Source organism: Trichoderma atroviride, chromosome 7 (assembly GCF_020647795.1).
Source record: "Trichoderma atroviride chromosome 7, complete sequence".
Classification (NCBI taxonomy): Eukaryota; Fungi; Ascomycota; class Sordariomycetes; order Hypocreales; family Hypocreaceae; genus Trichoderma; species Trichoderma atroviride.
In genome coordinates this window covers 262,310-287,472 of record NC_089406.1, presented here as the reverse complement: position 1 = coordinate 287,472, position 25,163 = coordinate 262,310, and the positions used below count along the sequence as shown (strand labels likewise).

The 25,163-nt window shown below is 45.7% G+C and overlaps 10 protein-coding genes across 10 annotated transcripts; 4 read left to right on the top strand and 6 right to left on the bottom strand.

Moving 5' to 3' along the window:
- The first annotated feature begins 1,280 nt into the window (after positions 1–1,280).
- On the top strand, positions 1,281–2,993 carry TrAtP1_012083 (uncharacterized protein). Its single transcript, XM_014090464.2, has 3 exons — positions 1,281–1,752; positions 1,839–2,454; positions 2,516–2,993. Exons 1-3 carry the CDS (start codon positions 1,466–1,468, stop codon positions 2,855–2,857), a joined length of 1,245 nt encoding a protein of 414 aa, XP_013945939.1. The 5' UTR covers positions 1,281–1,465; the 3' UTR covers positions 2,858–2,993.
- A 799-nt stretch (positions 2,994–3,792) lies between these two features.
- TrAtP1_012082 (uncharacterized protein) lies at positions 3,793–5,254 on the bottom strand (the record flags this gene model as incomplete). Its single annotated transcript, XM_014090465.2, has 2 exons — positions 3,793–4,247; positions 4,306–5,254. 2 exons carry the CDS (start codon positions 5,252–5,254, stop codon positions 3,793–3,795), a joined length of 1,404 nt encoding a protein of 467 aa, XP_013945940.1.
- A 1,936-nt stretch (positions 5,255–7,190) lies between these two features.
- TrAtP1_012081 (uncharacterized protein) lies at positions 7,191–8,216 on the bottom strand (the record flags this gene model as incomplete). The annotated part of the gene is made up of 1 exon (XM_014090466.2): positions 7,191–8,216. One exon carries the CDS (start codon positions 8,214–8,216, stop codon positions 7,191–7,193), a length of 1,026 nt encoding a protein of 341 aa, XP_013945941.2.
- Positions 8,217–8,940: 724 nt separating this feature from the next.
- TrAtP1_012080 (uncharacterized protein) lies at positions 8,941–9,743 on the bottom strand (the record flags this gene model as incomplete). The annotated part of the gene is made up of 3 exons (XM_014090035.2): positions 8,941–9,218; positions 9,273–9,600; positions 9,651–9,743. 3 exons carry the CDS (start codon positions 9,741–9,743, stop codon positions 8,941–8,943), a joined length of 699 nt encoding a protein of 232 aa, XP_013945510.1.
- Positions 9,744–10,053: 310 nt separating this feature from the next.
- Positions 10,054–12,701, bottom strand: TrAtP1_012079 (uncharacterized protein). Its single transcript, XM_014090072.2, has 3 exons — positions 12,373–12,701; positions 11,032–12,310; positions 10,054–10,976 (listed from the first exon to the last, which is right to left on the bottom strand). Exons 1-3 carry the CDS (start codon positions 12,643–12,645, stop codon positions 10,867–10,869), a joined length of 1,662 nt encoding a protein of 553 aa, XP_013945547.2. The 5' UTR covers positions 12,646–12,701; the 3' UTR covers positions 10,054–10,866.
- A 502-nt stretch (positions 12,702–13,203) lies between these two features.
- TrAtP1_012078 (uncharacterized protein) lies at positions 13,204–14,763 on the bottom strand (the record flags this gene model as incomplete). Its single annotated transcript, XM_014090467.2, has 1 exon — positions 13,204–14,763. One exon carries the CDS (start codon positions 14,761–14,763, stop codon positions 13,204–13,206), a length of 1,560 nt encoding a protein of 519 aa, XP_013945942.1.
- A 1,820-nt stretch (positions 14,764–16,583) lies between these two features.
- TrAtP1_012077 (uncharacterized protein) lies at positions 16,584–17,303 on the bottom strand (the record flags this gene model as incomplete). The annotated part of the gene is made up of 1 exon (XM_014090058.2): positions 16,584–17,303. One exon carries the CDS (start codon positions 17,301–17,303, stop codon positions 16,584–16,586), a length of 720 nt encoding a protein of 239 aa, XP_013945533.2.
- Positions 17,304–19,408: 2,105 nt separating this feature from the next.
- Positions 19,409–20,269, top strand: TrAtP1_012076 (uncharacterized protein; the record flags this gene model as incomplete). Its single annotated transcript, XM_014090468.1, has 1 exon — positions 19,409–20,269. The coding sequence occupies one exon, from the start codon at positions 19,409–19,411 to the stop codon at positions 20,267–20,269; it is 861 nt and encodes a 286-aa protein (XP_013945943.1).
- Positions 20,270–20,947: 678 nt separating this feature from the next.
- Positions 20,948–23,422, top strand: TrAtP1_012075 (uncharacterized protein). The gene is made up of 2 exons (XM_066115384.1): positions 20,948–21,535; positions 21,588–23,422. Exons 1-2 carry the CDS (start codon positions 21,012–21,014, stop codon positions 23,233–23,235), a joined length of 2,172 nt encoding a protein of 723 aa, XP_065971482.1. The 5' UTR covers positions 20,948–21,011; the 3' UTR covers positions 23,236–23,422.
- A 164-nt stretch (positions 23,423–23,586) lies between these two features.
- Positions 23,587–25,017, top strand: TrAtP1_012074 (uncharacterized protein). The gene is made up of 3 exons (XM_014090470.2): positions 23,587–23,837; positions 23,893–24,620; positions 24,682–25,017. The coding sequence occupies exons 1-3, from the start codon at positions 23,692–23,694 to the stop codon at positions 24,864–24,866; spliced, it is 1,059 nt and encodes a 352-aa protein (XP_013945945.1). The 5' UTR covers positions 23,587–23,691; the 3' UTR covers positions 24,867–25,017.
- Positions 25,018–25,163: the final 146 nt, after the last annotated feature.

The following is a 25,163-nucleotide window of genomic DNA, read 5'->3' as shown; positions in this document are numbered from 1 at the left end:
GCACCTATTGGCACCTTACTGGCACGGTAACCCGCTCCTACTACGTTCTACTACGGACTTGATTTGGCACCCGAGCGGCGTACACTATTGACCTAGTTTGCCAGCCAGTTACCGTAAGGTCCTATTGCAACTGTTCTCAACTTTCTGTAAGATACCCAGTCTATCGCCAAAACCAGCGACCTTCCTGGCCTGCACTATTCTTGATAGAGTTTTCCCGATTAGTGTGGCATATTTTCCAATCCTACTCGAATTTAGCCAATGATAGGTATAGCATATAAGCGCTCTTCAACTCCGATCCTGCAGGAGGATACGGCTGTGCTAACAGCTGTCTCAGACTATTTTATTACGGCCTAATCTACTTCGGATAGTCGGGTATCCTTTCCCGAAAATTCTTTTTAATCTATCGTTGTACCGGGATCTTTTGGGTTACATCTGCCAAGTACGTAGATCGACCAGGATCATGACAGGACATTTACAGCCATGGGGGAAAAGAAATCACCGCCGCCGACCACACAAATGCTCGTCATGGCAGTCAGGCGGTTTATTTGCCCACCCCACGAGTGGCTTTCTGTACCCAGGCAAAAGTCGACAAAAGAACCATGACAGAAGTACACGGCACCACACACACACACCAATCTCCCTATCTAAACACCTTACATTAGTGCTCTTATTGTAATATGCACGAGCATCCTACAGCCACCAATCAACACAAGATGGCGCAAAAGACTGGGTGTTTGCCTAGAACTTTGGCCATTTTCAGCTAGGACTGTGGCATCTAATCCAAACACGAAAGACAAGGTACATTCCACGTAATCAGCAACCTGTAAATCTCTTTTAAACCCAAGCAGGGATGGATAGGATTAGACCGTCACGTCATCTTATTATCTTACATGTGCGAAATACGATGTTGAACAACCGGTAATATGAGATCATTGTCGGCGACTTATTGGCTAATAAGAAGTCGCGATGAAGAGAATCCTAGTATAGATTGAAAAATGTCAAGGGAGAGAAGCAATAATCAAACAGTTCTTGGTTGAAAGCTATATGTAGTATACCCTTTATTATTGTGTCAAGTATATAGAAGAAGTTGAGCAAGATATGACCCGTTAATTGTTATTTCCTATGTTACAATAAGCACTAGTCTTAATAAAGCAAATACATGGTCTTTCAGTGAGAATAATGTTTCGTTCAGGTACCCGCAATCAAGCTTGCGTGTGATTCATTAAACCATGTTGTTAGGCATACTGTTTACTTGTTTATACTCCAAGTGCTTATGATAAAAGGATTTGTGGCCTTCTCTCTCTCTCTCTCTCTACTTTCAGTTTTATTTCACCAAGTGCTCTAGAACTCTCCTTGCAAAGCTCTGTCTTAACCACACATTTTGTTATTATATTCACGTGGCTTCTGACACTACTCTACACGAGACCTTAGTAGTTTGACTACTTTGCCCTTTTTGTTTTCTACCATGGCTTTCAAAGTGATTATCATTGGGGGCGGTCCCGTTGGGCTTTTTCTTGCAAATGGCCTACAAAGATCCGGAATCGATTACTTGCTTTTTGAAAAGCGACCTACTATCCCTCCAACTACTGCCTTTGGTATCTTTCTGTGGCCTCAAGTCACTAGGATGATGCATCAGTTGGGCCTTCTTGATAAGCTGAGAGAAGTATCTCATCCCATGACGGGCATAATTCACAGTGCTCCTTCAGGAGAGCAACTGAGTGCAGACACAATCTTTTCCATGACTCACAAGATGTAAGCGATATAAAGCAGTCTTTCACTTCTCCTTTCTCCCTTTTGCATTTTCGTCAATTTCTCTTAACTAACTCCTTCTTCCCTAGTCATGGATACCCTGTCGTTGTTACGGACCGTGGTAGTCTTGCCAATACGCTTCTTAGCGGTCTTGAAGACCCCGAGAATCATATCTTCACCGGGAAGCAGCTCAATAACATCATTACTCAAGAAAAAGGTGTAACCGTGGAGTTCACAGACGGCACCAGCTATGATGGGTCTATTGTTATTGGTGCGGACGGAATTTGGAGTACGGTCCGTGATCAGATTCGCCAGCAAGCACCCAAGGGCCTGTTTCCGCAAAACCCTTTCAAGGCTTCATACAAAGGAGTTTTCGGAAGAGGCCCATTAGTGGAAGGCATAAGCTCAGGGCAAGGCATTGAAGTGCATGGCGATGGGTGGTTGATTCAAGCGTTTCCCTCTCAAAAGGAAACTCACATGTTCATTTACAAACGCATTCCGTCAACCACGACCAAAATCCCCTTCTCATCGGTCGTTACAGATGACGACGTTGCAGAGTTTTATGACGCCAAACTAACACCCCAAGTTGCTTTCAAAGATATATGGGACAAGCGCTACGCCCAAGGCACCGCAAACTTTGAAGAAGGCGTTTGCAACCTCTGGCATTATGATCGCATCGCCATGGTTGGAGACGCTGTTCACAAGGCATGTATATTGACTCCCGTTATTGTCATTCTTCTGTAAGCTAACAAGTCTCGCAATGCAGATCTCCCCGAAGCAGGGCGTGGCTGCGAATGTTGGCATGGAAGCTGCAGCAACTCTCACCAATAAACTTGCGTCCCTCCTGCAGAACAACCCAGATCCCACTACAAAAGAGGTCAATAAGGCATTTAGCACGTATCAAAGCGAGTTGGAGGGCAAAGTTGGTGTTTGGCAGCGACTGTCCCGCTTCAACCTTGAATCAGCTGTGGATAGTAGCGGGCCGTTACTTGAGGCTATGAGCACGAATGCTGCTGCCCGCGTACCTACCATGGTCTCCAAGTCTTTCAAGTTTGAACACGTTCCTTTTGACCACCAGTACGGAAATGAGCTGCCGTGGGTGTATTAGAACAGACGAATTGAGCAAGCGATTGTACTGGCGTTTAGTTGTTTTATGGGTCAAAATTTTGACGAAAAGTAAAACATGAAACTACAAAAACGGAAAGTTTCTCTTTCTTCATGCATTTCGATAGAAGTATTCCCAGAAATATACTATAATACTCTTAAGCCTGGTTCTTGAAACGTAATACATTTGTGGGCTCTCATGCATCAACGGCCAAATCCGTTGTAGTAGATGTGATGGATACGACGTACGCAATGCTCCAACAGGAGTCGCAAGAGGAGGAGGAAAATCAAGCTCCACAACAACAGGCCCATATTCAGAGCAAGGTGATATTCTGTGTTGTGTTCTATTGTCACCAGCCGATGATTCAAAAATCTCGATATCAGTATGGATATCCGCTTGCGTTAGCACTTGACCTGATTTTCCATCCGTACTATTATCTCAATTCCATCAGTTCTCGAGTGCAGGAGGCGTCGCTATGCTGCTATATCACTCAATTTTGGAGGCTGTGGTATTATAGCTCTGCCACATCACACGAAGACGGCTAGAATTAGAGTACTGCTCATATATGACGATGCGGCTTGAGGTCTGGGATGCAGGAATCATTTGCGTATGCTATTGCACGGATCTAAGAATTGTTTTGAGACTTCCGACGTGTAATTTTAGCGTTTGCGCGCGTCTTGCAAAACTCAGCTCATATAATGACGTTGACTTGAGACTTCGACTAAATAAAACCAAGGCAACTATCTTGAGGATGTTTACAATTTGTGTCAACGAAGCTGTCTGACATATAGTTGTAACAGTACAGGCAGTGATTATGGTACATCTCGAGGTGAAAGGAGTCATGAAGTATCACAAAGTCAATACACTGAAGAAGTAAAAGCCCAGAGACTCGTATGGTATTGTAGTTGCAGGAGATTGGCCAAGTAACTCTGCGATGTCTAAATGTCCAAGAACACAGTCCCGTCCACTCGCAAGCTCGCATTTGACAGCTTCTTCTTCAAATACTTCTCCACTAGCTTTGTGGTGTTCTCGTCTATCTCATTCTCTAGCTGTTCTATCTTATCGCTTGCCTCATTATCTAGTCGCTCCAGTGTGTCGTCAACCTCTTCTTTGAGTTCCTGGAGTATGTCGTGAGATTCGACCTTTAGGTCAGTGATGCAGTCATCAATTCTATTGTCGACCGCTTCTATTATTTCTGTTCTTTCTTCCGTTCCGTATCGGCATGAGGTGCGGTCAGCATCCAGTGCCTCCGTCACTTTATCTTCAAGCCGGCTCATACGGTCATCCATAGTATCGAGGCGAGCACAGATGTTTTTGAGAAGGTGTAAAATTTGGTTGTTGACACCGGGAGAGCGATCATCATCAATGTCAGAGTTCACACGTTTACGTTTATCTAGAATAGCTAGGTTAGCGTTAGGAATTCGTAGAATGTCCGAGTGATGAGAACGAACTGGAGATCTGGCTTGGGCCAGGCGTGGCTTCGGTATATAATGGAGGTGGTAGCACTGCGGCATTGGCGGTCGCATCATTCGTGTGAACAATTTCACCACCTTTGCCAGCATACAAAGCACTGAGATTGGCGCGTCTGATATTCGTAGACGGCCGATTGCTGTTGGCTGTTGGTGAGAAAACCGAAGCGACTAATCTTAGGCTGTGCAGGACTGATGCGGTAATGTCGGTATTGCTGAAGGAAACGGTAAAATCCATCATGGTAGCCAAGGCTTGGATTGAATCTAGGAGGGCTGCAGTCTTCGGTCTGGACTCTAGAATACTGTCGTGAGGGACAACGAGACGAGGCTCTTTCGTCAAAAAGAAACACAACGAGTGGTAGTTGGATCCAAGATTGGTCAATGGTCGAGATGGCGCATCATGGACAGTCTCCAGAGTGATGGATCGGATGCTCTCAGGATGTATGAATAAATAAATGGCCTGCTTGCCACTTTTGCCTCTATTGCCTTTGAGAAGAATGTAGCCATACAGTTTGAAAATCGCAGTATTGGTTGAGACGTCCATGTATAGATCAAAAGATAGATCGTCAGTGCATTCGATTCGGCCATTGGCGTTCTTCCAAGATATCACTGTCTGTCCACAAGTCACATCGACTTGTGAGGCCTCTTCATTCTCTTGACTGGAATCCGACTCGGTAGACTCTTCGTCGTCGTGCTCATTCTTCACTTTGCTTTCATCATGGTCGGAAGCATCTGATTCATTGTCGTCTTGGGTCACGTAAGGGTACCTGAAAGTTAATGCGTCAGTAAACCACACAGTAGCGAGGGCAAGCTCGGCCGTGTATCCGTATCGCTCATGATGAAAGGTGCGATGCCAAGTCCAAGTGAAAGGGTGATTAGGAAAAGTCTCGCCGGTCCGCAAGATGGCATTCTGCAGAGAGAGTACTGGCATAAGGAGGCAAGATAGGAGCAAGGTATCGCACGGCGATGAGAATCGCGAGCAAGTGCCTTACGCAGGTCCATCGCGATAAACGACGAACCGCTACTCGCTATCCGCGGCCAACAAGGCCCCTACCATTCTGACAGATTTGGCGGTGACGACAAACGTGCCAGGTATGAATAGGAATTTCCCGGTCTTGTTTAGCAGACAACTGTCTACTGCAGCATGCCATGAGCAGAACGGCACGGCTCTCCACACAAGCACAAGGCTCGATAGGCGCCTAAGATCTATTTCACTGACCCGGGCGAGGAAACAGGCTGCGTCGCATCGTCGCTTTCGCTGGGGGCGTCTCGGGCTGGCGATGCTGCAGAGTCCGTCATGGCGGGGGACGAGGCATGTGGAATGCGTGCGGATGAGATGCGAGATGGGCGAGATGGGCGAGATGGGCGAGATGGAATCTGAGATGCTGCGAGATAATGGTGTTGCTGTGGGCGAAGAGGATGCTGGCTGCCGTGAATAGAAATGCCCGCGATACACGATGCCAAAAGGTGAGCGACCGTAAAGAGAGTCACGTGATAAGCAATCACCAGCAGTGATTAGTCAGCATTTTTAGGCGCCCCATAGGCGCACGGGACCGTACAACTGTATAGGATCCTTAGTTAGCAAACGCCTGCTATAACAACCACTGTAAGATCGCTATAATAACCGCTGTAAGATAGCGCAAGAGCAATCTAGTCTAAAACAACTATAGGGAGTAAAAGCGTTACTAGATTAACTAAAGCGGTTTAATAACTAGAATCCTTATCTATAGTATATATTTTTATACTATATTAGTGGTTGTTATAGTAGCTGTTATAGTGGTTATAGCGGTTTGTTATAGCGGTTGTTATAGCGGTGGTTGTAGCGGTTGTTGCTAACTAAGAATCCCATACAGTTGTACGGTCCCGTATAAGTACCTATTGGGCGCCAAAGACAGTTTAATCCAGGTCTACAGCAATACACCCTTTGTTCAAGATAAGACAGAGTGCAGAAAGAGTTCAAGAATCTTGAAATATTGAAACTGAGCATTATTCACCGAGCATAATCCATCTTGCCAAGGTGAAAATGCAGCTCGATATGCCCAAGTAGACGATAGCAGTGCGCATGCACATACAGGTAGCGAGCCGAGTATTTGTACTTGGCTTACATGTACCCTGCTGTTACACCTCTCAAAGACCCGAAAACAGGCCTTCTATTCCAATGCTTGCATTATTGCACATAATAAGATGTATGCACGACGCTCTAGCTTCTCAATAATTCATCGCTTGACGAAGTAGAATGCAGGTCGAGCGTGAACAATGAACCGTCGCCACATGCACTAGATCGGAGGAGCTGCATCATCATCTCCATTCATTGGATATGCCAAGCGCTCCCAAAACACCAGTGTACGGCTTTTCCGTTTTCTTTCGAAATATTTCTCCCGGGCCTGCAAGCTGAAACTCGTGTTTCCATGTCAAATAACCCATCTCGACGTCTCTACTTAGCCACGAAGATACCGATGGGCAGCCAAACCTATAACTTTTGCCTCTATTAAGCCCACTGGCTGAAAGATATAGGGAATAGACACAACAGCTTAGTTTGTTTCGTTGGCCGTTGGCACGTACGACTACCATGTAAGTCATTTACATAAGTAAACTCGAACATGCGCACGTCGCAGTGTTGTTCCATCCAACGGACTTGAGATAGTAGAAGACCTCATGATGTACGGCAAAACTCTGCTATTATATATATTCACAATGACACATGAACATTTAAAATATTTTTACTTGTTTATAAAACTAAACCTTTCAAGGTACTTTTCAATTCAAACACATTTGCTTTCTATCAAATCCATTACAAATCCGTCTTGATCTTAAACAATCGTATTCCCTTCTCTCAATCTTAGCCGAAAAAGCAACGGCCCCAACATTTAAGCAGATGCAGCGATGCGTTTTTCGATATCCAAAAAATTCTTGGCAGTGTCAATGACCATTTGTCTCAGTGAGATAAAGTCTATGCCCAGCTCTGATCTCACTTTTGTGTTGTCCACGCCGTAAACGTCGGGGAAGGGCGCCCCAGGATTGCCGACTGGGACACGGTCGCGAAGCTCGGGGAATTCTTCTCGCAGAATGTCACAAATTTGCTGAAAACTAAAGTTTCCTAACGTGGTGAGATATCGCTGGCCACCTGCCTCAGGCTTATAATAAGCTATCTTGTGAGCGCGGGCAACGTCCCGCACGTCGACAATAGCCCAAGTCGTTGTTGGTGGTACTTCGGTGCGGGAGCCGTTCATAAGAGAGTAAAACATGCCGGACGAAGTGTTGAGCTCGCTGAGATTGTCGATGTAGTGGTGATTAGGGCCGTAGATAACAGGTGGGTTGATGACAGAGACGGTGAACTGTGGTTGCTTTTCTTCGACAAACTTCCAGGCTGCTCGTTCGGCGAGTGCCTTGGACGCGCAATACGCAAAAATGCCGTTGCCACTCTTGCCTTCGTCATAAGTGGCCGGGTTGAAGTCCTTCTCAGAGTATACATAGCCTGGGCGGAACCCTTTGGACAGATCGAATACGGAGGCAAAAGAGGCAGTGATGACTACCCGCTTCACCTGTGGCGCATACTTGTAGGTCGATTCCAGTATTTGAGTTGTGCCCTCAATTGCAGGAATAAGCAAATCCTTCTCGTTGTCTTTGATGTTGATGGTGAAGGGAGAGGCGATGTGGATGACTCCCTCGACATCTTTGACAGCATCATCAAAGGCTCCTGGAGCCGTAATATCTGGCACAATGACGAAAGTTAAGAGCGACGCATATTTGGCGTTCACCTTGAGAATGCGATCTGCTGAAGACTGAGAGCGAGCGACTCCTCGAACGGGAGTACCTTCAGAGAGGAACTGCTCCAGAACATGAGCACCAACGAAACTGGAAGCTCCAGTGATTAAAACAGGTCCTTTTGACATATTTGGATGGCTATTTTCTGATTGCAGCTGCAGAGTAGAGATGATGTGGGTTGAGCGAGTGAGCAAAATGCGCCGTCTATGTTGCTATTTTTGTTATTCTTCTTTACACTGAAGAGTCAATGATTGAGACGCGAATGAGCTTCAGTCAATTCGGTGATGGTGTACCTATATATTTATATCAATTCTAGACGGTTTTAATGCAAGACATTCTGGTGGTAGCGCCGAACCTATCCCCGCTACCCATCTTTCTGTTCTTCCGTTTTGTTCCCGGAGTTTAAGGCGGAGATACTATCAATCATCAATATTTACATAACATCAAAGTGTTCAATAACGAGACCCTGCCGTCTTTCACGAGATAGCCGATTGTGGACCACCTTGAGAAATGCTCCGAAAGTTGCCATCGGCGTTTGTCAAGGCAAGTGGGCCTCAGATCGGATTTAGTTCTGATCGCGATCATTCCAGCGCCTCGGCTAAAGACAATGGCAACTTCCGCATCTTAGTTCCAGACCAATTAAATCTACACGTAGAGTTGCAAGAGGAAAGCCTTTCGAGCTGATCACTTATTCCAACTTGATTTGTAATAGCGAGAGTATCTTTGAATGTCATTATCGCGCAATGCAAGCTTGCATGGTCGCACCTTTGGAGCTGTCCAAGCGTATTGGTAGAGAGGCCAGAAAGATTGCATCTTGAAGACACAGAGAGCTTTACTACTCTTGCTTTGTAATTATGGGGTTGTCCCGCCCAGCATTTCCTCTACGCTGGGAAAATCCGCAGGGAGTTCATTGCCGGTATCGTGCACAATCTTCTTCGCAAACTCAACAATATCGTGAAGAGTCTCTCTCTCGCCGCCGTGTCTTAAATATCCGTCTACGTACCATGACGCTTGGAGTGGACAATTCGTTGTGACTAGTACGGTCAATAGCAGTGCCATTGTTGCAAGCCCATCGTGCACAGAATAATCTGACAACAACTTCTCGATTGAGAGATTCAGTGTAATATGTGCTTAGATGTTTTAGCCTCCACCACCACTATTATTTGGAAATAGCATGCACTTACCCACGTCAGGTGCATATAGGGCAACCTCCTTATAGCGGTCGACCCAGTCATGGTGTGTTAGTGTTGCATACTGCCAGCCTCTTGCCGCGGTATCGGCTTCCCAGTCTGACCTTTTTAAATAAGTTAGATCACTCTTTTCGACCAGAGGCATCATTGAGTAGAGTGCATTCAGAGTCCTTGGCAGTCCAACAACTATGAGCATTTCTGAAAGCGCATCCACATAGCGCCGCCACAATAACGGTCGAGATTCAGCAGGCGTAGTCTCTAGGGCTGTTTTGTATAGATATGCCGCGTACTGCCCTTCGTTGATAGACGTAAGTCCTACAAGCTTGTTTTATTTAGCCCAAGTCGAAGAGAGCAAGTCTCGGGTTGTCGTACCGTAAGGCAGTCCCACGGTGCGTTCTGATTGCCCCGTTTCTGCCTATCAAAGGCTTCATCTATAAGGGCCTCGATTTCTTTCTGATTCGTCATATTTAAGAGATTGTTGTATAAGGCAAGAGAAGGAAATGAAAGACAGGTTACGAGAGTGAGAAGGAGCAGTCTTTATCATGGACGTCTCTCGTTTGTTATATCCTCCCTACAGAAGAACAAACTGAGTCAGCACTAGATGGATGTAGATTGTGACATGTTGACTAGACTCAAGCCATTCGTGTTTTGGTAATTTATCTGGGGCATTGAAATGATGTAAAAGTCGCGTAAACAAAGAGCTACTTATTATGAGTATGTGTTATCAATATCTCGTGATAATTATTCATGGTCACGCAGTCTTTGTTATAGGCTTACTACATAATAAGTTTCTTTTTGTCGCAATATTTATGATTACATGCTTCAAGCCAAGTTTAAAGCCACAGACACACCGTTGGAAATCAAGTGTTAATCAAGACGTAAGACGATCGGCATTTGGTCAGCGATTGCTGAGCTTATGGCTGGTACGCGGAACCCAACCTTCTGACACGGATATCAGATAGAGTGAATTCTTACAGCGAATTTCACCACGATTGTACTTGTAAGTGTCTCAATCTATGGATCAAAGGAAACTATCACACATTTGTCTACATCATACCAAAAGTATAGCAATCTAAGAGCGCGAAGAGCTCTCAAGGGCGTGAAGGCATTTGGCAATGAAAGGCATACCTACCTCACCATACTAAGGGACAGATGAGACAGATTGACGACGGGCATCGAAATATCATACCACTCTCTCGATAGTATTTGAATCCAAGTACGTCATATCCTTAGAGGTTGGGCGCTTTACTGCTTATCTTCTACGTTGCGACTCGCCCCGTATGACAGAGAATTCTCAGTTATGCAGCATCAAAAGTTAAATTAAAGAAGGCTTAAGGCGTATCAACGAAAACGACGAATTAATTTTCTCGTCTAGGCAATCTTACCACCCACCTTTCTACCAGTTTTGGAAGTTAATTGAGATTGTAACTAGCAGTACATACCCTGGCTAGTACAAATTATTCGTTCTACGGCATATTGCTATGATAGACCATGGACCATGTATTTTAAATATGAAAGCATTCTACACTGCGATATTATGCCTCACTCTTCTCATGCTGAACCCGACTTTCGCCTACCACAACATATTCTAAATATTCTGCTCCAAAAATTTGAGAATAGCAATAACTTTTTCATCGTCAAATCTTCGCCCAACCATCTGTAATCCGACCGGCATGTCATGGAATAGCTCGGGGCGATCTGCGGTTATCAGCTTTCAGCCCACGCTTGGCAGTCGTATTGGGATTAAACTCACATAATTTCCAATTTTCCTTCTCCAAGTCGCTCATGAACCGCTTCCTATTCTCCTTGACATCTATCGTTTTGTCAACTTTACCGACGGGAAAAGCAAGTGCTGGATAGTCGAGCAAGTTCCACACCGCAGTGTATGTCCAGTATTTGGCCGTGTTGTGCTTCGTAGCTACCCCAGGCGCCACGGGGCAGATGATAGCATCCACAGTGTTTTCCCAAGCGCCCAAAGCTTTGTTGAAGACTCCAGTCTTGTTCCAGTGCTGCGAGTATTCCATCCGGAATTCCTCTCGTTCTTCTAGCCAGTATTCTAGCTCATCTCGACTCAACTTCTTAACCCCTGGGTTGTCTTTGATGATCCACTCGGTCAACGGTAGCAGCGGTTCACCGGATTCAGCCATAACGGCCAGATCAGCTTCACCTCCATCGGTAAAGTAAAGGCTCGATGCAATGGCCCACGCCTCGTCATGTTTATATGGCGGAAAGTTGACCACTTCTACATGCGGTATTTTGTTCACTTTATCTACAAGCTCTCTCAGCGCTCTCGTTATTGGTGGGTGTGGCTTAACGACTTCATCATGCCATAGAATACCTAGACGTAATGGCTTTTCTCTGCTCGGGGTAATATCGACCGCCCTCCAAGACAGTGGTATTATTGCTGGCTCAATGTGCCACGGCTCTGCAGCCGTCACGACTCTCATAAAAGTCTCTAGGCCTTCCAGGTTGACGCTCATCGGACCCAAAACAGTGACAATTGGATCAGCTCCGGGCGGAGTGCTACTCCAGCCAGTAGTTGGTACCCGAAATGAGGTTGGCTTCAGTCCATAAATCCCACAAGCAGCGGCTGGAACGCGGATCGATCCGCCTACATCACTGCCGACGCCTAATACGGAGCCGCGCAATGCAATCAGCGCAGCTTCTCCTCCTGACGAGCCGCCTGAAGACATAAGGATGTTGGAATAAGGATTCGTGGTGACTCCATAGAGATTCGACGCGCACTCAAGCTGCATCATGCTCTGCGGCTCCGTTGTTCGAGCATGGACAATGGCTCCGGCCCGTGTAAGAATTTGGACCACCAGCGCATCAGCATCAGGGTGTGGACGTGAATGGAATGGAGCACAGTAGCCAGACGAAAGAGGTCGATTTGCAATGCCGATGTGAGATTTGATACTCACTGGCAGCCCGTGAAGCGGCCCAAGCGAAGTTGAATTGTCTAGGAGGCGACCATCGAGCTCAATAGCTTGGGAGATGGCTCGTTGAGGGAGAAGTTCAGTTAGGCAGTTTGTCTACCAATAGTTATCAGCATTTGACGATGTGATTAAGGAGCGAAAAAGTACAAGCGACATACAAGATTCTGAGCAATGACGGCTCTCTCCAGAAAGGCCTGAACTACCTCTTGAGCAGAGATTTTGCGTTCAGATGCCAGGGTGATAATCTCTTGAGGCGCTAAAGATGTTATTCTAGCACTGCTAGCAGATAATACTTTATCAGGGATATCGGTAACGTTTCTTGAAAGCTGAGCTGGGATTTGGATGTTGACTCCAACTTCCGCAAGTGTTTCGTCACGGAGTGCTTGCGCTTCTTGGGCGATTTGTTTCCACATTTTGTGAGAATTTCTCATTATCCTGCTAGTGACATAAAACGCTGAAACAGTTCACTAGGAGAATACAGAATACAGCAAACGGTTTGTCTTTTCTCAGTCGCCTTTCTCGGCAATCTGATTCAAGCATAAATAGCGTCAGCAGCCTAGCTAGGCAGCAACGATTGCTGACACAGCGCATGCAACTGCGCCCGCCCTTGCGAGCGAACATGCAAGAGTATGATGGCTTTCAAGTTTATAGATGGATTTTATAAAGGCTCCAATATCATACCTGGCTATACAATAAAAGGCGTGTCGATATGCACACAGCGTATGGCATGGAATAAACCTCAGCGGAGCCTTTCTCTAATTTAGCCTGGTTCACTGGCACGCGATGGAAACTTTGTTATAGATCATCAATCGCTTTAATAAGAGGAAAAGAAGAAGCAGGTGATAAAAATCTTGAATTAAGTGTAAGTCATAGAGTGTCTAACAAAAGAAACGCACAGAAAGCGTGATGTGCCAAATACGGTCTTGACTTGAGTGCAATCCTCATATTTGGCACTACTACTCATGCTGCATCTTTGCTCCCCAATTCAACTAACTATCTTCATTCTCATCCCCACCACTAGTAGTATTGTTGTTATTCGAAGAGGAGTTATTATTATCTCCAGGCTTCTTAGAGTCCTCGCTATCATCACCTTTGATTTGCATATACTCGCCTGGGTAGTACTTGGAAATCCACATTTCCGCCAGCATATCCTTAGTGATTGGCTTCAGATAGTAGTTAATGGGAACGCCACCGGTGAGATTGGCAGCTTTTGCAATGTAGTCGTCGAGCGCTTCCATCATGGAGTTGATGTCTAGGATTTTGTTATTTTCCTTGTCGATATCTCCAAGTGCCGACAATGCGGCTTTCACTTTTCCGCCTTGCATAGCAACCATCTCTCCTCCTGTTCTTGCTGCTGCTGCAGCGCTGTCAACAGTTGCCTGATCTGCGACTGTGGCGTTTTGAATCTCCTGGATCTGTTCCATAGATGACCTTGGATCGAAGCTTGCAAATTGTTTGACTCCCAGTTGTATTTCGTTGGATTTCAAAGTTGGAATCAGGCCCATGCAGGTCATGGTGACGTGCGACTGAACATTCTGTGTGCTGAGCAGATTCTTGACGTCGTTGGAAAAGCTCGCATCGACGCCAAAACCTCCTTGCATTTTATTAAAAAACGCGCCCACTTCTAACTGCACCTGAGCCTTTGAGGCGATACTTTTCAATTTCTCACTGGCCATAGTCGAGCTCGATCTCAAGATATGAACCATTCCGACAAAGCTGGATCCGTACGTTACGCCTGAGATGATGGTCATTGAGGGCTTGCCTTTGCCGTCAACACCTTCCGGTGACTCAATCTCTTCGGCGAGCTGCAGCATTGCCGCGGGACTTGTTGGATTGATTCGATCTTTTTGATCCGGATGCATCTGATTCCAAACCTTGATTGCTTTATCTACATTCATTATGAATGGAGCCAAGACTGTGGCATTCTTGTGCGTGCAGGTGGCAGCTATGACAAGAGTGCCTTCGATGTCGTGTTTTTCTCTTTGGCTACTAACTTGACTCTTCACATTGGCGGCGAACTCAGCCGTGCGTTTCGCTCCTAGTTTCTCCATCTTTGCTGTCGCAAATGAAGCTATATCGTCTGCTGAAGATTGAGACTTTTGATCATTTGTCTCTGTAGAAAAGTATTGGACGTCCAAGTTTATAGAATCGGCAGCAAGAGGAAATGTCTTGTATCCCGTTCTGTTGTAATCTACCGGGCTCTCCCACTGCACATGAACTTGCGGAATTTTGGCGCGGACTTTTGCAATGTTTTGTTCAGATACGATTTTTGCTTTGGCATAGTCAACCGCCGCGAGAGCAACATCTTTATTGAAAGCCTCGATTTCTTGCTGAAGTGGCTTGAGGGCATCTTCACCGAGTTTTAGACCAGTAAGCTCTATGAGTGTCATATCAAGACTTCGCTTCGATGCCAAGAGCCCGTTGTATTTGTCTTGAGCCGCATCGGCAGGTGCTTCGTATCCAGCAATATCTTCGACATTTTGGAGGGCTTCCTTGTTGACAATCTGGCCCATCACAAGGCTGGGATCATATGGAATGGAAGAAGGCATTGTTAAATAATTGCAGAAGACTCTGAAACAGGCGCAAAATAGTAAAATAATAATTATCTGATTGTTTGGTATCAGGTTGTCCGGATTTGCGCTGCCTGCTTTCGAGTGCCAGGACAATCTGAAAGGGCTGTAAGCAACTATAAATAATCGTTTGCGTGCTTTATCACAAGCATTCAATGGTTGTCCTGTGACTCTCTAGTTTTTGTGACAGATTGGCTCAAAGCCAAGCTGATAGACCACTCATGAGTCCTAATTTACATGTACCATGTTCAGCTCCGACTTGACGCGGATTCGGGTTGTTTTTAGTCAGTGAACGGCTACATGTAAGCTGAGCGTCTCAGTTTCAGCGAGCAAAAGTTTGCGGAGGCTCCCTCGCTCCTCTGTCATTGTAAAGAACGAATGGAAAGCGCGGAAGACGGCATAAAGAAAGGAAAGACTCTTTTTTTATCTCAATAATTATAATATTGATACCTCGTATAGTTGGATTTGGGCCTCGAGTCTGCGTGCTGTCTAGCTCGATTTTGTAGCGCTTGAAGACTATTGAGGTATAAGCACAAGTACCTAATCAACCAATGATGCACTCTAATACTGAACGCTGCACACAATTAGAATCAATAAACATGTGTGAGCAAACAGTGGCTTAGGCTTACACAGAAGCTGGCTGGATTAGAGTGGCTTTCAAGAAACAGCTGACAGCTGAATTGTAGAAGAGCCGTAACATTGTCGCGACAAGCAAACGTTAGCCACAGCACCTCGCTAAGCGCTGTGGCTATATGTAGTCTGTCGACGAATTGCAATACACGTGAGATAAAAAGAGATAATCAGACCTAATCTCATACAGCTGAAAGCTGAAGGTATCTTAGCTGGCGAAACACAGTTTTTCTCCCTTCGGCTATTTTACAACTCTGCTGTAGTTTACGATCATTATAGGTATCCCTGTAGCGCTCTGACCGTATAGAAGTAAACCTATGGGCAACAGCGGACGTAGCCATCTTGCAGCTTCACTTAAAATGACCAGCTTGAATCTACAGTAATTGAAGATTATCAATATAGCGAATATTCTCATTACTTCAATGAAACGCCAACGTACTCGATTTGATCTTATTTGGTCAGACAGTGTAGCTGAATTATTAGTTAGAAGCTGGCGGTAAATTTAGCCCCAGAGCGAACCGTTTTGCTGCTACTTGAACCAACTTTGGTACGGTAGACGAGATGAAAAGATATAATACATCATAGTATCTACTCTCCAGGCTATATACCGGCATATCAAGATGTTAGCATAGCAGTGACTGCAATATGGCATGTGCGCATCGACCATTACATAGCGGCGTATTGTCTATCTAGATCACTTATTGCTTGTTTGTGAATTGTGACTTGAGGCAAATCAAGAATTTATATTATCCTATCCATCTATGAAACCGTGGCAACAGTATATGGCGAGTTGAAAACTTCTATTCCATAAACAAAATATATAACCTATGTAAGTGATCAACAAAAATTTGACTTGTTTCCGGCTACTCGAATTGAGCTATTAGGGTCTGAACCTTTCGTTGCTCGTCAGTGAACCAGACCCAAATATACATATGGAATCTAGAGAATTTATTTATTAATACATTTGGGATTAATTGTATGTTACTATCTGCCGTGTCAATATCCACAAAGCAGCATTAAACAGGTTCAGGTCAACACCAAAGCTGGTGGGCTAATACGCCTTGTAGACAGCTTTATTATAGGACGTAAGTTCCTACATCAGGACACCGATACTATCCTTGGAAAGGTTCCTTCACAATATACCCACAGACTAAGTATCATGAAATATCTTAGGGATTCTCCACCTCCGGGAGCCAATATGTTTGAGAAAATGTTGGTGTCCAGAAGCGTTCCCACATGAAGCCGAGTTCGGGGTTTGTAACATTGGCTTCAACAAATCGTTGCAAGGCACGTTCATATACTTCTCGTGGGCGGCTCTTAATTGTATCTCGGCGAACGGCAAAAATACCGCCATGTGCGGCTCGAATAGCTGGTGGATGGTCCTCTTCCAACACAAATTCCCATAGCTCTGCCGGTGTATACGGCGCAAAGACAAGAGACTTTAGCTCGCTTGCTGTCATCCAAATGCTTTCTTTGGGATCAGTCCAATTGATCTTGGCCCAATCATCCACATCGTGGAAAAGAGTTGGATCGAAAGGATTGACTTCGCCGGGATGGACTTGAAGCGCTACTTCCACCATTTGGCTCGTGGTGTTGACAACAGATCCAATTAGATCAAATGGGGCTGCTTGAGAGAAGACCATGTAATCTTCCAAAGTATCCCAGTTATTCACAATATGGTATAAGTGTGTGTGTCCCTCTCGACCGATGTTGGGTAGCTCAACGTAAGAGCGGAAAGCGTCGTGGTCAACAGTGTCGTTGGATTGTGGGATATGACCCTTGTCATAAACATAGGTGTAGTTGGCTACTGGGAGCCAGGGTACGAGGTCTTCTTGAAACCGAGCCGCAACAACACCTAAGCTCGTAGTTGGTACAGGCCACTGAGGCATCGTTGTTACTGATAGAAATGGACTCATAGTAGCGGTATGGAAGAGATTTGAAATTACTTAGTAAATCTGCAGAAAAAGGGTTGAATACTGAGGGGAAAATAGGTTTTGACAGAGAAGGCGAACTCTATCAGATTCTTATATAACACAGTCAGCACAGGAGAACCTTGAATAGGAGAGAAACTTGAATCCACTGAACGGTCAGCGCTAATAGTAGTTCCCCCACCTGTCAGGACATTTACTTGAACCCCCCCTATAAAAGAGCACGAGGATTCATTAACAAGAACTACAGGAGTTCCATATTGTAGAATGCTAGGTGAGGACTATCGGATGATTGATTACTGAACTTCCCGATCCCAGCTCTGTCAATGTGATTTCTCAACGTTAAAACAAAGATCCATGTTCCACATCACCACATACGTCCACGAGTATTATAGGCTCAACTATCTAAATTTGACGATGCATTAGAAAACAATTAGCTATATCGTCTAAAAGGAAGGGGAAATGCCTAAGTACAATGAATAATGTCACCAAGGAATTATCTTTGCTTCATTGAATATGCTTGAATGTAAATTTACCAGAAGAGAAAAAAGATTAATATGCAACTGTCGCATCGCCACTGGGCATTGCGGTTAACACAACACGTGTTAGGAGTTAAAGACGTTTTAATCGATATAACTACTATAGATAGGATAAGAGGGTTAAGAACTCAGCAACAAGAGACATTTCTGGCCAGCTGGTATCTTTTGTTTCCTGACATTGGACGAGGGTGCTGCAGAAATGCCCGTTTCACAATGATTAGTATTGTGTCAGAACCTAAACGTTGAACAGCCGCTAAAGAAAAGGTATACCTATTACCAGGGATATGCTGTTTCCACTTTACAACCAGACCTATAGATCAATTTGCCGCTTACTAAGAGGGAAATAGGCATAGACACGATTTCGACAGATGATACAAACTGTATAACCGGATTGTTTGGACATGGAAGCAACAAAATATCCACTGTGCATTCCTGACAATTATATATCGAAATACATCCAAAATATTCTTCGTAAACCTTTATTGTTATAGAGCCAGGGCCATCGGTTTTTATGGGCTGCATTGGCACATATCGTCATCTTGATATCAGCAGAACCACTTTTCGTAATCTCGTTAGAAGTCGCCATTTCCACCACACCTCACTGTATTTCCTCCATCAGGAATATTACTCTTTGTTTCTATATAGAGACCTCATAGCCATCTGAATGGCAGTAATTGTAGCTCTGCCTATCTCTACATCTCCCGCCATGTTAAAATTGTGGCGATGAGACCTCAGCCTCCCAGTATATCGATACCTTGAGCTATTCGCTCTTTTGTAAAATTTTATTACCTTCAATATTTATAGCTTCTCTCGCGTATGCTTTTTTCTGCTTGATATTCCACGTTAGCATCACAAAGAGTGTCAACCCGAGCTACACGGCCTCATAAGCCGAAGCTGCATACTTAGGAAACAAATGTGAAGACACCTGTAAGGCTCCAGTGGCAATCAGTCGTCTCTGCAAGACTTCAAGACTTGTTCCTTGTTATAAACGTATTTCCAAATCCCGTTAGGCTTTTGCACCAGAGTACAGATTCAGCAGAACGCCATGCAGCCGGCCTTCAACTCCGGAGCCTTAATGCACGTAGTATAAACTCCATTTCTCCACAAACTTATCTCCGCAAGTGTCAAAACCAGATCTTTAGTGCATTGCAAACGCCGAAGTGGCGGCCCCGCGCTCCACTATCCGCTCGCGTCCGCTCTCATCCGCTCTGGCAAGATCCGCTAGGACGGGCCATCGCGGAGAAGAGCAGACAAACAGACAAATAGCTTCATGAAAAGAACATGTTTCGAAAGAAAAGTGGCCAAAAAGAGGCCTTTTATCAAGTGAGTCATACCGAGATCAGGAATTCGAGATGATCCAGCGATTGCTAGACCCAGATTACCCAGAGTGGCTTGATCGCTGAAGTATAAAGATGAAGCTTCCTGCTCTCATGGGGTGGTAAATCGACTTCTCTCCTCAACGAATAGTTCAGTATCACAGTCAAGTATACACCGGAACCTCATCAAACACACATACAATTAAGCAAAATGTCTCCTCAAACTTGGCTCGTTACAGGCGCCTCATCAGGCCTTGGCCTCCATCTCGCCATTGTCGCTGCAAAGCAAGGCAACAAGGTCGTTGCCACAACGCGCTCACCGAAGAAAGCCCAGCAAACTCAAGAAAAGAACATCAGCTTCGCTTACCTTGACCAGAATGAGCCTCTGGACAAGATCAAGCAAGATATGAACAACATTATTTCATCACATGGTCCAATCGATGTCATCGTCAACTGTGCGGCTTACGTCCAAATGGGGGTTCTGGAAGATCTCTCGCCTGAAGACACACATCAACAATTCCAAACAAATGTTTTCGGAGCACTGAATGTATACCGCGCCATTCTTCCTCACATGAGGAGCAGAAAATCCGGAACTCTGGTAACCATCGGATCAATGGCCGCATGGTTTGCTCATCCAGCCGCCAGTGTATACAATGCCTCCAAGGCAGCTCTGCGCTTGCTCAGTTTTGGTCTTGCTGCTGAAGTTAAGCCACTTGGCATCAAACACTTGCTGGTCGAGCCCGGCCGATTCCGCACAGAGTTGTTGAAGCAGAATGGAGATTTCAGATCAATAAGTGGGAGCAACGGCATCGCGGATTACCGAGAGATCAGCGAAGAAAACCAGCGCGTCATTGCGTTTGAGGCCGACAAGCAGCGAGGAGACCCTGTCAAGGGTGCTCAGGTCATCTACGACGTGGTTACGTCCAGTGGCGTAGCTAAGGGCAAAGAAATGCCTTCGTTCTTGCCCTTGGGTGTTGATGCCATCGAGGACATCACTGCAGCCGCCCAGGCTGCGATTGATGTGTGTCAGGAGTGGAAAGAGATTGCTAGCTCCACGGATTTGGATTTGTAGAGAGCATGGGAAAATGATTATGAAAGCGAACATAGGATAGAGAGCTAGTCTTGAGGTTAATATACTGAGATGGTTGCCTATATACCTATCGATATATTGTCAGGATCCGTGTATTATGATTGCTTCTCGCCCTTCAATTTTCATGTCACTACTATTATTTGAAGCATGATCTTTTTAACTAGAAAGGAGATTTGCCCGAATTTTTAAGCTTATATCCAACCATACTGGCCTCATTGCTTCATCGCCACGTCTCAACAAATAAAGTACATTGGGCGCCAATCAAGCCACTCCCTCCAACTATTCCTTGTATCAAAAATTAAATAGGATTTTCGATGGAGAGACAGGAAAAAGTAGCATTCTTGCTTCTTTCAGGTTTACTCGCCGATTACAATAGCCTGTTAGTTCTGCTTCACATTGACCCCTCCCAAGTGCTGGCAAATCGCTTGGCACTAATACTACCAAGTTGGATATATCGTGATAGGAACAGCGACTTGATGTCCCAAGTAGCCTTCCTTACATATTCTTTATCAAGTGAAGCTACGTGAAAGGTACAGTTATCACTATTGAATTCATGCCCGACATGCTTTGTAAGCTCGGACGAGCACGGAAGCTCAATGGCTAGGACGACCGTCGTGCTAAATCACCCCGCATATAAATGTCACTTCTCCGCGCAATAAGCCCAACATCGCCATTCTACCTCGCTGTATTTTCGACTCTGTTTACCGCTCTTTAGAGACTCAATATGGCCCCAGACGGAAAATTGCTGCTTCGAAATGCTCGCCCATATGCGTTTTCTTGCCCTGCTGCAACCACGGCTCTGGTAATAATTGATATGCAGCGAGACTTCCTAGACCCAGATGGCTTCGGGTCTGTTGTTTGCGCAAATCCTGCTGCCTTTTCATCTGCTCGCAAAATCGTTCCCAATGTCCGGAAGGCGCTAGAAGCCGCCCGATCTATTGGCATGCATGTTATTTTCACCAGAGAAGGCCATCTTCCAAACCTCTCCGATCTGCCCGCCGCGAAGAGGTTGAGGCAAACGAGCGCACCAAACGGCAGCAAATCACTGGGCATTGGCGATGAGGGCCCCATGGGAAAGCTGCTTGTAAGAGGCGAGAAAGGCCATGATATTATCGACGAACTGAAGCCACATCCTGGAGAACCAATTATAGATAAGCCTGGGAAAGGGAGTTTTTGGGGCACTGAATTCCATCGATTGTTGTTGGCCAGGGGCATTACACATTTGATCCTTGCTGGAGTAACGACTGAGTAAGTAGATGTAGACCGTACTGGCTGCATATGTGACTAATTATTCGTGTAGATGTTGCGTAACAAGTACACTTAGAGAGGGCAATGACAGAGGCTATGAATGCTGCGCTCTATCAGACTGTACAGCAGGATTTAACGAAAATATGGTAGCCACGTCCTTGGATATTCTTTGCTGTCAAAACGGCCTTTTCGGATATGTCGGCCACGGCTCAGAGTTCGCTGCGGAAGTAGAGCAATTTTGCCAGCTTATTCCGTCCTCAGCTGATTATAATCTCAACTCTCCAACGCTTCCTTCTATCGATCAACTCAGGAGCCTCTACAAGGATGGTCGTATCACGCCAGAAGCCATTATAATTTCTGTGTTTGACCGCATAGCAAAGTATGAGAATATCAATCCCGCTGTTTGGATCTCTAGGCAATCTCAAGAGGATGTATTAGCGGCTGCTAGAAAGTTATCTGCAACATATGCTGGAAAGCCTCTCCCGCCTCTTTTTGGCATCCCGTTTGCCATAAAAGACAACATTGATGTTGAAGGGGTGGTCACTACAGCAGCATGCGAAAGCTACGCATATACGGCCACTTTTACAGCTCCGTCAATTCAACATCTACTCGACGCGGGGGCAATCTATATAGGGAAATTGAACCTTGAACAGCTTGCAACTGGCTTGGTGGGACGTCGCTCGCCCTATGGTGATCTGCACTGCTTCCACAGCAAAGATCACGTCCCCGGTGGCTCATCTTCCGGATCTGCAGTCGCCGTCGCCGCTGGACTTGTTTCCTTTGCCATTGGAACTGATACAGCGGGGAGTGTTCGTGCCCCTGCTGCCTTTAACGGCGTCGTTGGCTTCAAACCCACCAAAGGCACAATCTCCGCCAGAGGTGCGGTGCCTGCATGCCAGAGTCTCGATACAATTGGCGTTTTAGCACCTTCCGTGGCCGATGCAAGACAGGTTTGGTATGTGCTTGATCGGCACGATTCTCTCGATCCATATGCCAAACCACCGGCAAGTTTGCCAACGTGGGCGGTGGATTTCCGAGGACCAAAAGAAGGGGGCTTTACCTTTGGCGTACCTCCAGATTCCCTTTTACATCTGTGTTCAAAGGAATACCAAGAGATGTTTAGAAAGGCTGTTGATACACTGCAGTCAATTGGAGGAACGCTCGTTGAGATCGATTACACGCCATTTGCCACAGCGGGCGATCTCATTTACGGTGCATCCCTTATTCACGAACGTCTCGCTTCAATCGGCTACGAGTTTCTCTCAGAGAAGATTGACACACTTCATCGGACGACTAAATTAGTTATCCAGAAGGTTCTGTCGTCGGATTTGAAAGGCTGGGAGGTATATAGAGACCAGGCCATACAAATGGAATGTACTGCCAAAGGACGACAAGTCTTCAATAAGTTCGAAGACGGTATTGACGTTTTAGTCATGCCAACCGTGCCATGGCATCCGACTATACAAGAAATAGAAGAAAGTCCGATTACTCCGAATTCCAAGATTGGTATCTTCACACATCCAGGGAATGTCATTGATTTATGCGGAGTCAGCGTCAATGCCGGATGGGCCGAAGATGGAGGAGTCCGGCTACCATTTGGCATCACATTCCAAGGCGGCAGCGGATATGATGGCAAAGTGCTGGATATTGCAGCTGCTTTTGAAAAGGATTTAGCAGAAAAGAACATTTTGGTTCAATAGCATAGAGGGCCTATAGCATCAACGAGAGATGCCTGTAGTCAGCATTATCCGATACCTTGCTCATAGCCATGGACTATTCATAGGTCCTATAGATCTAGAGCGGCGAAGTTACATGTAGCTAGCTACAACACGTCTCAGCGCTACGGTAGACAAAGGATATAAACATGAAGCCGAAGTGATTTTTTTGACTCGACGCATCCACTGCCGATATCAAAGCCGGCCCTCAATCTCTGCCTACATGTTTCCCCCACTAAAAGTTTCCGAAGCCCACTGCCGATGCGGGGATCTGCTAAGCCTACAGAACTCGTAAATTCGATACTAAAATGGATGGCCCAGGCCGCTGCCAAGTATATAATCTCAAAAGAACCTTATGTTTTAAATCAAATCTACACTCAACCACTAATCCACCTGTATCACGCAACTACTCCCAAAGCTCATTCTATACGCAAGGCCAAGATGACCACGCCGATTCCCACACTGCAGACCGCAGCCGTCATACAAGAACCAGGTCCAAACGGTACAGTGCGAATTGACAACGCATATCCGGTCGAAACACCAGGCAAGAATCAAGTTCTTGTCAAATTGGCTTATAGCGGTGTCTGGTAGGTCTTTGACCTCTTTTCTCCCCCAAAAAGCATCTTGCTAAACGTTATTCAGCGGATCGGAAGTTCGAGCACTACTTGGATGGAGTAATTACAAGCCGGTCGTTGGCCACGAAGGCGTTGGCATTGTCGTCAAAATAGGCGAGAATGTCTCAGAGTCAGTGCTTGGACAGCGTGTAGGCGTGAAATGGCTTCACAGTGCCTGCGGCCAATGCTCAGAGTGCCAAAGAGGGTCTTCAAATCATTGCATGAAACCAGCCTATACAGGTGTTCATGCTCAAGGAACTCTACAGCAATACGTCGTTGCAGACTCACGATATTTGACGGCTATCCCCGATGGCGTGGCAGACGAGGTGGCCTCTCCTCTGCTATGCGGAGGATTAACAATGATGGGCGGAATTGCAAAACTTGACGCACATATTCCAAAGGATGGATGGGTCGTTGTATCAGGTTCGGGCGGAGGTTTAGGACATGTCGGAGTCCAGATTGCCAGCAGGCTGAGGAAATTCAGGGTCATCGCAGTCGATACCGGGTCATCCAAACGCGAGCTCAGTCTCCAATGCGGTGCCCATGAATTCATTGATTTCGCTACCGAAGATGTTGAGCAGAGAGTGAGAGAGATCACCGGAGAAGGAGCTCACGCCTGTCTCATTGTTTCTGGATCAGAAGCCGCTTTTGAGCTTGCCCCAAAGCTGGTTCGGAACAATGGGTTACTGGCAATAATAGGTTTGCCTGCTGCTACCTTTAACTTTCCCTTGGCAGCCAGTGTATTTGCCGCAAGAGGTATGCTTTCTTTTCTGATCCAAAACTAAATATATAGGGCATATTGCTAATTCTGCCATAGCACTCACCGTCACAGGGGTGATGGTAGGGACTGAGCGGCAGATGGAGGAGCTTCTACAACATGCTGCTGCGGGAGTAATCCATCCGACGGTCAAAGTGGAAGAATTTTCAGCAATCCCAGAGATTTTTGAGAAACTAAAGCATGGCCAAGTAACAGGGCGAATTGTGGTAAGGATTCCTCAGTGAGATGCCAGATAGGGAATTGCGAAAGTGGCGTTTCTGGGTTAACAAGATTTGGATATTATGGCAATGCAATTAAACATCCTCATGTTGAGTTACGCAAAGTACACAATATCAATTATATAGAAGAATAGATTATACGCTTTCATACTCTCTATTTCGAAACTCCTGCATCTTAAGCCTCACAACACCGACTCGCCCATCTCCACCAAAATTCCACTTGTTTTGTAGATCACCATCCATACTCCGGCCTCTCACGTGATGCCCTCCTGGCTCTGACGTGGATTCATTTGCGAAACATTC

Coding starts and splice junctions, on each gene's coding strand:
- TrAtP1_012075 (XM_066115384.1), top strand. CDS start 21,012: ATGGCCCCAGACGGAAAATTGCTGCTTCGAAATGCTCGCCCATATGCG. Junction 21,536..21,587: donor CTTGCTGGAGTAACGACTGA/GTAAGTAGATGT, acceptor TTATTCGTGTAG/ATGTTGCGTAACAAGTACAC.
- TrAtP1_012079 (XM_014090072.2), bottom strand. CDS start 12,645: ATGAGAAATTCTCACAAAATGTGGAAACAAATCGCCCAAGAAGCGCAA. Junction 12,311..12,372: donor CCGTCATTGCTCAGAATCTT/GTATGTCGCTTG, acceptor AACTATTGGTAG/ACAAACTGCCTAACTGAACT. Junction 10,977..11,031: donor GAAGGAAAATTGGAAATTAT/GTGAGTTTAATC, acceptor TGATAACCGCAG/ATCGCCCCGAGCTATTCCAT.
- TrAtP1_012074 (XM_014090470.2), top strand. CDS start 23,692: ATGACCACGCCGATTCCCACACTGCAGACCGCAGCCGTCATACAAGAA. Junction 23,838..23,892: donor TTGGCTTATAGCGGTGTCTG/GTAGGTCTTTGA, acceptor AACGTTATTCAG/CGGATCGGAAGTTCGAGCAC. Junction 24,621..24,681: donor CAGTGTATTTGCCGCAAGAG/GTATGCTTTCTT, acceptor ATTCTGCCATAG/CACTCACCGTCACAGGGGTG.
- TrAtP1_012083 (XM_014090464.2), top strand. CDS start 1,466: ATGGCTTTCAAAGTGATTATCATTGGGGGCGGTCCCGTTGGGCTTTTT. Junction 1,753..1,838: donor TTTTCCATGACTCACAAGAT/GTAAGCGATATA, acceptor CTTCTTCCCTAG/TCATGGATACCCTGTCGTTG. Junction 2,455..2,515: donor TTGGAGACGCTGTTCACAAG/GCATGTATATTG, acceptor CTCGCAATGCAG/ATCTCCCCGAAGCAGGGCGT.